Genomic DNA, 10,694 nt, shown 5'->3' with positions numbered 1-10,694 from the left:
CTATACAATTACTAGTAGGTCTATATGACAAAAAATACAATCACAATTTTTAATGTGTAGTTGTTGAATTAAATTGGTGGTCCACAATTCAGATGGAATGAGACAAAAGGTGTAAAATTAGATAACTTTATTCAGTTTGTGCAAGGTGTACAACAGATGGTGACATTCTCGTTAACTCACACAAATCTGGCTAAGATCTTTTTAAATGTCGTAACTTTGAAACAGCAACATCCAATCACAACACAACTCAGGCAGAAAGCACTGTTTTGTTTTGTTTTGTTTTTAACAGTTACATGATTCGACCCCATCCCACACGAGACAAAAAAAAATCCCTGAAGGGTTTAAATTTAGATCAAATTAAGTCAAAAAGGAAGTACAATATCTGTTGTGAGTTGTTTCAATATGGCAACTGCTGTTACAATTTTTTTTGCAGTTGGTCCTTCATCTCATATGTAGCCTATTTATAGATACACCAATATTTATTTTAACCAAACAAACAAGTTTAACGTGAAAAAAAGTCAATCGATTTCCTACGGTTGGAAAACAAACAAACAAACACACACACACACAAAGCAGAGTGCTTTACGGTTGAGGTCCCATTTCAAAGGTTCCAGAAGGGTCTGAAACCACACCCAAATGGCCTTGGTCAGCCTGGCCTCAGGCGCCAATCAAAAGGAGCGGGATCAACTGGACTGCGCAAGCCTCCACTGCACAGTGCACACTTGCGGTACGAAACGGAAAATGGAAAAGCGGCTTAAAACTGCTGAGAGGATTTTTGTGAGGGGACCAATCAAAGTGTAAAGAATGGCAGCAATCCACAGGGTTTGACAAGATTGTCTGCACTAACTAGCATTCCTCATTTCAGACGCTGTGATGATTATTCCTATTTTTTTTTTTCTGGTTACAAAAAGACACACTTGGCTACGACGGCGTTGAAACTCATGCAACGGTGGCCCCGTGGCCGCAAGCAAAGACGCATTTCACACACTAAGCTCTCTGGTTCAGCACGGCTTGGTGAAGATTATTAGGGAAGAGAACAAGAGGAAATCAGTCTTAAGGACATTAACACTCAAGCACAGGAGAAAAAAAAAAAGGGTTATTTGACATTGCAGGATGTGCGGGACGAGGTGCAGAGGGACATCTTGGACACGAGTGCCGCTGTCTGGACCCTCTTTCTAGGAAAGAGGAAAAAAAAAACTGCTGTAATGGACATTGACCACCAAATGTCGATAATGTCTTCACTTTGAAAGTTGGTGAAGCTGCACGTTTGCTCATATTTTTAGCTTCATGGTCGCGATGTGTTTGAGATGAATTAAGTGTTAATGTCCAAAGTCTGCATTTGGGGAAATTCTCAAGTGGTTGCTCTACTGTGGCGTGCATCAACATTGATGCTCCGGGAAGCTACGCAGCTTTTTCATTCCGTTTTGTTGTCCTTACTTCTTGCCTTTCCTCTGTCACAGTCATTTTTATTCACTTGCGATCAACTTAAACACTCTTACAGCTAGTATAGTTATTCCAAAAAAAAAACATGCTTTGTACAAATAACAGAAAGCCCACCCTGAAATGCTGCATTCGGTCTTTGCCAGTGATGATGTGTTCTTTTTTTTAAGATATCTTGACAACAGTTTACTCATTTTCACAATTAAGAATTTTGTTAAAGGAGTTCAAGGTTAAAATTATTTCCTATGGAAAACCAGTGTGCTTAAACATATTAGGGAGGTGAGTCCTGACCCACAGACAGCAAACTTCCATTTCTAATTGCAAGTAAACAAAACTGAAAACGTCGCCTAACAGCTTGATGACAGCTCCGCACCCGCATAAGGTATGGCTGCAACATTACAGTAAACACTTCCTAGGCTCGAACTAAAAACATGTGGAACAGTATCGCGGTGACCGCGCTTGCTTTCTTGTCCGTGCGACTGTTGACAAAACGATTTCACCCTGCGCTGCTCCTAACTTGCTATGTCATAAACAGAGCATCGTTCACCTGTGATATGACAATATTTTGACTCCGTGTGCGTACCCGTTTCGCTTCTAGTTGGAATTCCTTTGCCTCACGTTCTTGTCTTGGTGGTTGGCGTTGGAGTTGCTCTTCCTGAAACAGCGACAAAAAAAAAAAAAAAAATGCCAACGTGAGTGCCGTCAAACAAAAGCAGCGAGAGTGCCGACGGGTACTTACAGAGGAGCGGAGCCTGAGTCGTCGTCTGGACCGCGGCAGAAGAAGAAAAAAAAGGAGGAGGAGGGCAGACAGAAAGAGCAGTCAGTTAACAGCAAGTGATTTGTGTGCCAAGTGCTTACCACTCCAGCCTTCATCTCCAAATCGTTGGCAAGGTGGACAAAGATCGAAAACTCACGCATGCCCGCCTGTTGCCTCTGACAACACAAACCTTCGAGGAATATATATATATATATATATGTTTACAAACGTGTACAGTCGTATGCACGGCAACGCGCCGATAAAGCTCGGACGAAAAGAAGTCGGAAACTACACCACAGATGCTCATGCGGTCAAGCAGCAAAAGGGAAGACTGTGGGTGGGATCTGGACGTCCAAACGGTAAAAAAGTCGAAACTAACGGTGGCCTGACGACACCACAGCCATGTATGCAGACGGGCTCTCCACGGGAGCCAAGGAGGGAATGAGGCAGATTCCTTTATGAGATAACGACAGTGGCACCTCCAAAGGTCTTCAAGTTCTCTTTGACCAAAATACGCTTAATATATTCATAAATGTTAAATTCTCTGACAGTCTTTAATCGGTCACAGTGATTGACGTCCACAAGACTCCTGAACTGTCAGTGCGAACCGTCACCAGATCTCATTTTCGCCAGCATTAAAGGATGATTTTCTTGAAAGAAGGATGGCAATGTAAGAAAACTGTTCGTGAACAAATTGCGACGTTTGTCTTGGATTCTAGTCAGCGTGGTTGTCCGGGAATGTTCCTTGGTGGAGGTATGAGGGACCATGCGGCTTTAGTCTGTTTTTTTTTTTTTCCGTGAAGCAAGGAAAAGATGTTGACTGCAAGAGCCGGAAATGCTTGCTTGCACTTTGTCTAACTTCAGAGCTCTTGTTGTCTGGTTGAGAGGGAAGAAATTTCATCTGTGCTGCATGTTGACCATACAGCGCATTTGACAATAAAGTTGTACTTGAGTTTTATTCCCATTTTCACGGATTGATAAGACGCCGAACGCCATATTTCAAACGTAAACCGTTGACTTGAATGTCATTTGTGCTTTGACACGTTGACAAAATGCTTGACACCCGTGATGAAGAGTGTTGCAACATGCTTTCACAGTTATTGGTTGCGCCTGAGTTCATTTAATACTTGGATGGCAGCTAATGTTAATGAGATACGTCAGCAACACGTTTGCCGTAAAAGTCAAGCGTGTGTGTGCAAGTTTTGGTGCCGATTGCATTAACGTACAGGGGGGTCCTTGGTTCATGATAGCCGCACATTCCGTTTTGCGGTTATGAATCAGAAGCAACTAACCAATTTTTTGCTTGTTCAAGAGTGCGAGCCGGCCACAGGAGTAAAGGATTTTCGCTATTTAGTTTTACATTGGATGATTTATATTCATTGTCTTGGAATGTTTTCCATACGAATATTGACTAACATTAAAGATGAAAAAAAAGGGGGAGGGGGATTGCGACTGAGAAAATCAGGTCATAACTGGAATTTTATCAGTCCAGTGGGCGACTGGTCAGCACATCGACCTCACAGTGCAGAGTCCATGGGTTTGTATTCGGGTTTCGGCCTTCCCATGTGGAGTTTGCATGTTCTCCCCATGCCAGCAAGGGCTTTCTTTGGCTCGTCCAGTTTCCTCCCTAGTCCATGGTAGGTTGAGTCAACACTCGAAATTGCATTTGTGACGCATTTTGGACTTTGGAACAAACGACTATTGAAACTCAGCTGTTGTAATGGAACTTGCTGGGTTCTACCTTCGAGGTACCACTGTAACAGCCTGATCATGCACGGAGGACAAGATGCACTTTTCATGCAAGCGATGCCGCCATTTTTCTTCGTCTCGGGTTCCATGTCACTTTGTTGGTCTCGTTTGACTCTTTCTCTGGCTCAGACATGCATTTAAAAAGAAGTCAACGGGGCCAATAAGAAAGAATAAAAAGGGAGCTCGATGGGTCTTTGTTCTAAAAGGGCCAGTGAAAGAGTGAGCACATCTCTCAGCACATTCCTTTCAAGAGGTGGTGACCAAGAGAGAAGTTCATTCCAGTTTATCACGCGGCCACCCCAGCTCAACCACTTCAGTCCGTCATGCAGTTTTATTCACTTACCAAATGCAAAATCAGCAGCGAACAGAGAAGTACAAATGTAAAGAATAAAAATAAAAGAATCGTTGTACACACAAGCGGAAACTGAATTGTGAAAATTCTACCAGAAAATGCAAATAATGACAAAGAACCAAAAGACAAAGAGGACTTTGTACTCAATGCATGCAACTACACTGTGAATGTGCAATTGCACTGCGGCGCCAAATTGATGCTCCCGGTTTTGCCGAATTACAAAGGAGGGAAACAAGGTCAACAGGCTACGCAAAATGCAAAACGTATAGCCACCAGACACAACAATATTGGGTACGTCTGCACTATCGTTGAGGAGTCAAGAGAAGCTGCTTAAAATAAACATGAAAAATCAAAAAATAAATAACTGCCTCGATAAATATGCGTAAATTCCGATTTAAATCATCCAACACGATGTTTGCATCGGTGTAGTGCTGCCTTGCATCATATTTCAACCTGTTTCTAACGCTTATAATGAGCATAATGATAAAGTGATAGTGTCAACCAAAACCCAATTAAAATATTATTTTTGCAAGGGCAATTTTTTCACGCACCCCATTGGTCTGGAAGTGTATACCGACTTCAAGGATTCTAGGACTTACGACATCCATTTTCAAAGTGTCACGTACCGTCGGTGACCTCGTCGGGCTTTCTCCTCTTCTCGTAGATGAGGATGATGGTCACAAGGATGATGACCTCGGCCACAATGCCGAGGAAGGGCCAGAGGGCGGCGAGGCGGCTGCGAACGCGCAGGTGGATCTGGTCGGTGCTGGTTCCGATTTCACTGGTGCCGGAGCAGACGTAGTCGCCCACGTCGTTCTCGATGCTCAGGTCGTTGACGGTCAGTACGGTCTTATCGGGGGTGCTCTTGATCTCATACTTGTCACTGGTACCGTTGATGATGGGCTGAGGCATTCAACGGTGTGACGGCGACTGACATTAATCGTCAATTGCAAGGTCACGGCATACGCGCCGACAGAGTGTCGCTTACCGTTTGGGCGCCATCTTGAAGCTTGAACCAGGTCCAGTCGGTCGGCAGCGGGTAGCCATGGCTCACGCACACCATCACGCCTTTGTCTCTCTCGTTGCCGTGCTCGGAGTGCTTGTAGGCTGCCACGTGCGGGATGGCTACAAGCATCGGGGGAAAGGTAGAAGATAACCCGGGAACAATCTTGTGAGAGAATTTCAGATGGAATAAAAACGACTACAGCCCCGAGAAGAGCGGTTGTGGGAAAAAGCACACGCATGTTAGAAACAATCTCAACAGGAGGCTTAAATGCTACTTCAAGAAGCAGGTGACTAGAAAATTGGGGTCTCATCATTGTCTTACTTTTGACTTCAATTGTTTGCTGCACTTGTGGCTCACTCTGGAAGACACACTCATACTTTCCGCCGGAGCTGTGGGTGATCTTGTCCAATCTGGAGGTGGAAAAATATGACAACACAGGATATGACTGGACTCTACGTCATGTTTTGTAATTGTGGACACTAATGGGTCGCTAGATGTGTATATTTAACATCTATCTGTACATCGGTAATTGCTTTTCCTGATCATCTGTGGATGATGACACAACGAAAAAAAAAAAGAAAAATAGATTTAGTGCAGTCGCTCGTAATTGAGGTCTTGCAAGGCAGACCCCCCCCCCCAAAAAAACAGGGACAGTAGTGACATAGAGGAACATGGACCAAGGAGCATGAATGACAATGACTACATTTTCAGAGAAGTGAGATATTCCTCAACCGTGGCTTGAAGATATTCACATGTCAGCTTTATGAGGTGATTCTTGGCATGTGTTTTTGTGCCAACCTAAAAACCATCGGCTCCCAGCACAGACAAATAAATGTCCCACAATGGTGAAATGTGGTTCGCAACACTCAGGTGGACCACAGCCATACACACACAAAAAAAGTACATATTAAAAATAAATATGAAGCCAATTCATCATTCTGTGCAAGTGCAAGCGACAAAAACCAAAATGCTCGGGTCATCACAATTGCGCTTTTGTTTGTCTGTCGTGCCTTTTGTCGAATGGCAAATTAAGGTCAGGGTGAGTATGCGGCACCGCTAGCGCAGCTTAGCCGTGCTGCCAAGAGCGCAGGACAATCAGCGCGTCTGCACAGTCCGTCTCTCTGCTAACCAGGAGCAGCGGGTGCCCGACAAAGCGCCCTGCTGCTAATGGAGGCAACAGCGCGAGAAGAGATGAGATCGACTCAGAGGGAAAGAAGCTTAGCATTATGGCAATGAATGCCTCAGGTACTCCACGCACGTGTGCAACTCACTTCAGAACCGTGCTGTGGCTGGCGGCCGTAGATTTGGATGCCTCGATGACTTTGTCGTTGTGTGTCCAGTAAGAGCCCTTGACCACGAGAGTGGTGTCGGTCAAATTGCAGCTGAGCACGGCGGAGGTCTGGTTGTTAACCTCGGCAGGATCGGCGATGATGGTTGGCGCTTGAGACGGGACGAAAAGAGGAAAGACATTTACTCTTCTCGATTCAACACAGTCTTGAGGATTTAAATAAAAAGCAACATAAAATTTGAATTTGGTTGTCACACATGGAATGAGAAAAAGATCACTTGCGTGTTGGTGTAGAGGTTATTTACATACAAAAAAATTGAATGGGTATGTGCTTGGAAACAACTGTCGAGTATGGTCAAGTGTTGCAAATAAAATTCAAGCCCTCTCACAAATTTAAACAGTGTAAAAGATTAGTGACACAAATAGTGTGCATGATATTCACGAGAAATATGGAAAGGACGACGTTGGAGAGGGAAACTAATGGATACAGAGGTGAACTAAATAGGATGGGAGAGTGATTCAAATAAAAACATGCAGAAGCAACGAAGATGGCAGAGCAAAGTTAAGGACATCCGATCACATGGGACAAAAGTACTTGTCACATGACGCTTCAGTCAGACTAACAGAACTGTATTGTTCCTCTTCGCTGACTGAAGTAATACGAGTCCACAAGGAGGGGAAACGACTGGGAGAAGCAGTGTTAACCTCTTCCTCGTCGATATTGTTACAAGGGGAGCCTAAGGAATAGGCTACAAACCCTCAGGAAAAGTTGATTTACAAGTTATGTTCAAGCAAATAGGTTACAGTACTGTGCAAAAGTCTGATGTGAGCATTTTTTTTTCAACCAACACTAAATCAAGTCACGCAGTAGAAGGCAGTGAACAGAACTGAAGAGACAAAACCAGAGCGTTACATTTGATGCTTATAGTGCACCTCCAGTACATGCATCAAGATCGTCACCAGAATGTAATGGGTACATTTACGTGGACGTTGGATCAGGACAAATTTTGTGGAATTCGGTTTTGCCTTTTTTTTTTTTTTTTTTTTAAATGTCAATCTGGCCGTTGTGTGAAAGGGTTGTGAAGCAGACAATTGTAACTGGTGGTGGCCTAAAATACAGCACAGTACTGCAAAACCTGAAAATAATAATAGTAGGGATGGGCTAAATTTGGTGTCGGGAAAAAGCGCCCGTTAAACTGAAGCAAAATTACTAATCAGCTGTAACCAGCAGAGGCAGTTTCGATTCAGTCTCTCTTCTCTTGAGCCAATCAAAGAAATGTCATGAAATGCCCATCTGGGTGTGAAAAAGCACTTTCTGAAGCCATTTTCAGATATCCAACCTTGTGACCCGTATTATATGTAAAAAAATAAATAAAATCACACCGTTATCTTATCCAAGACACGGGAAAAGATCAAGGATTAAGATCATTTCTATATCAGGAGCTCAGAGGGTTCTGAGGAGGGGGTTGCTTTGCTACGGGGCTGATAAGAACGAAGGGTGGGTTTTGACGAGGGAGTAGGATGTCCAGGTCTTGTCTACTGGGGAGATACTTTGACCCGAATCTTCCTTTGGGCTTCCTTGGCCACTCACTTTCAATCACGATAACGTTCGCTTGTGAGCGGATCCACTTGATTTTTGGCGTCTTCCTCAGGTCATTGCGGTCGGGGTCATTGGAGGCGCGGCACTCGTACGTGCCCGAGTCGTCGAGGGCGAGGCTCGTGAGGTGAACGGCGCTGGTGGCGTGTGTGACGTACGTGGCGTTTATCTGCACGCGGTTGTCGCGCGCCCCGTCAAAGAGCTGCGTGGCCGTCTCGTTGGGCTCTTGGCCCTCTACGAACCACCACTGTACCTCGGGGATGGGGCTGCCTATCACCTCGCAATGCAGCTCGGCGCTGTCGTCGAGCAGCTTGGTGACGGAGAGGGGAGACTTGATGAAGCCCGCTGCGTTGGCCGGGCGTGTGTTAATAAGAGTTGGGGGGGATGTGGTGGGGGGTTCGAGCAAAGCCGGGTGATTTCATGTATTGGTGATTGAAAAATAAGGCGGTGAGAGAAGAAAAAACAGGCAATCAAGAGAAAGGAAAAAAAGATTAATAAAACACAGATGAAATGGAAATATGCGAGTAAACAGATGATTTACGCCCTCATACAAGTGAATTTGAACAGTTTCCAAAATTGTTTCATCTAGAAAAATTGCAAAATAATTTTTCACATTTAACAGCTGAACTGTATCACATCATGCCAAATTTCTACATAATGTCATTTTTTCGAGAAACAAATGCAGGCCTAAGATCTTTGAAGCCCAATTTAGAGTATGAGAATATCTTAACACCCAGACACAAAGTAAAGCAACCCACGATTTAAAGCATGCCATGATTTACAACAACATATGGAGAAGCAAAGCAGGTGATGCTGATATGGAATCAAGAATGAAATGAGCACATTTCATGCACTTGATTGGAAATATTTATGAAGGCACCCTCCACCCCCATCTGTCTTTGAGGGAGTGCGTGTGAGAGGAGGAAAATGTATGCACAAAGCCAGAGCGATGAAAAATTGTGGACCTCATTCCAACTCCAGAATGTGAGAGAGTCTTGCTTCCAGTTTACCAAAGCGGGTTAAGGAGCGACAAGAGCCACCCGCTCCCCTCAGGGGGGTCAATCAAATGAGAAGGAGACACCGTTCGTTGAAATTTCATTGAAAAAAAAAAAAAGCACGCGCACACAGTCAATTTTGTTATTTTCACAGCCACATTTCCAACATTTATCGCAAGAATAATTCCGACTGCCCACTTCTCCACATCTTTTTCTTTGGCTCGTCTGAGGAGGGGGGATAACGCGAGGTCAGGCTTGAATAGACGGTACATTTGCGTGAGGCCCGGACAGCATTGTCACACGACAAGCCGACAGAGCGAAAGATAGACGTCCGGAAAACAAACTCCAGACTCTTCAGGAGTATGGAGCTTGAACAAATGAGGGATCCAACTAATTGGCTTTTTCCAAGAAGGCGGATTAGTGGTGAACAACGGCCGGCACAGAGTCTGTCTGTCATTGCAGCATGTAACTGTCTTAACCTGAGATGCCTTTGCCACATTTACCGAAGGTTACTTTCACAGTGCATTTTGTGGTAATTGATCAAAAGGGAAATATAACTTGCGGCGAAACTGGCTATTGAAATGATGAAATATACTAATTTCAATGGGAAGGAGGCATAACGATCTTTGAACTGACGATGGTAGGTCATCATAAATGATCAAACATTGATTCATTCTTTTGGGCTGGTGATCATTGATGTGATGTTATGGTACAAATTCCACTTTATCGCCCTTGTTTAATGTCAAATGATCCCGAACTCTGGACGTTCGCTGTCTTTTATGTACCGTTTCCTGCCTGCTCGTTGCCATCGCCCCAAGCGGAGTGGTGCGGGTGACTGCAGTAACCTTAGTCCCTGTGAGGTTTGAGGCAGAGATTTCACTTCAACCCCTTCTGATGACCAAATGATTCATTTGATTAATTGTTGTTGCCCTAATTTCAATGTAGTACACAAATCAATATTGTGAGCTTTGCAGAAGAGTAAACGGTTGATGTACGACTGACATTTTAGGTAAAGCTCAAATTTAGGCTGTGCAGTGAAGTGCAAACTTTAGATCTGCATGCTTTATCTTCGGTGAGAGTCAATGTTCATATTTCATGAACTGAAGATTTCTTCAGCATTTGGAAAAAGACAAACAGGAACCGTCCTAAGGCAATACTTGCAAATATTGACATTTTACACTGAACTCACAAGGGGAGTACAATGTCAAGGTTGCGTACAATAGAGCAGGGGTCCCCAACCGCCGGTCCGCGGACCGGTACCGGTCCGCCGGGGATTTGGTACCGGGCCGCACAGAAAGAACTTGCCTTAATTCAGTTTTATTTCGGAATGCAAAAGATGTTATATTTTGAAAAACTCCCGGATTCTGCGTTACATCCGTCTGTGTCACGCTTGACACACGTCAAGCCACGCTTCTCCATCACGTGACCGATTACTTCAAAACAAAACGCAGAAGCTCGCAAAATGAGTAAAAAAACTGCTGGAGATCGCAAATCACGGCGGCCTTAAAAG

The 10,694-nt window shown here is 44.2% G+C and overlaps 1 protein-coding gene and 1 long non-coding RNA gene across 4 annotated transcripts in view; one reads left to right on the top strand and one right to left on the bottom strand.

The window, feature by feature from the left end:
* Positions 1-112: 112 nt before the first annotated feature.
* The window catches only part of bsg (basigin), a 12,410-nt gene continuing 1,828 nt past the window's right edge, over positions 113-10,694 (bottom strand). The window contains exons 2-8 of one of the 3 annotated variants that reach the window (XM_019896769.1): positions 6,576-6,744; positions 5,626-5,714; positions 5,287-5,423; positions 4,925-5,201; positions 2,180-2,204; positions 2,024-2,095; positions 113-1,175 (exon numbers count right to left, since the gene is read on the bottom strand). In XM_019896769.1, coding sequence (XP_019752328.1) covers positions 2,035-2,095; positions 2,180-2,204; positions 4,925-5,201; positions 5,287-5,423; positions 5,626-5,714; positions 6,576-6,744 — 758 coding nt within the window. In that variant the 3' untranslated portion in view covers positions 113-1,175; positions 2,024-2,034. The remainder of the gene's footprint in view (positions 1,176-2,023; positions 2,096-2,179; positions 2,205-4,924; positions 5,202-5,286; positions 5,424-5,625; positions 5,715-6,575; positions 6,745-10,694) is intronic. The other 2 variants (XM_019896770.1, XM_019896771.1) reach the window with 2 other exon arrangements.
* On the top strand, positions 8,913-10,041 carry LOC109532116 (uncharacterized). The gene is made up of 2 exons (XR_002171318.1): positions 8,913-9,148; positions 9,438-10,041. It is a non-coding gene; the product is annotated as an uncharacterized LOC109532116 (long non-coding RNA).

Source organism: Hippocampus comes, unplaced genomic scaffold, assembly GCF_001891065.2.
Source record: "Hippocampus comes isolate QL1 unplaced genomic scaffold, H_comes_QL1_v1.1 scaffold22, whole genome shotgun sequence".
NCBI classification, from domain to species: Eukaryota; Metazoa; Chordata; class Actinopteri; order Syngnathiformes; family Syngnathidae; genus Hippocampus; species Hippocampus comes.
This window is presented reverse-complemented; position numbering and strand designations above follow the sequence as displayed.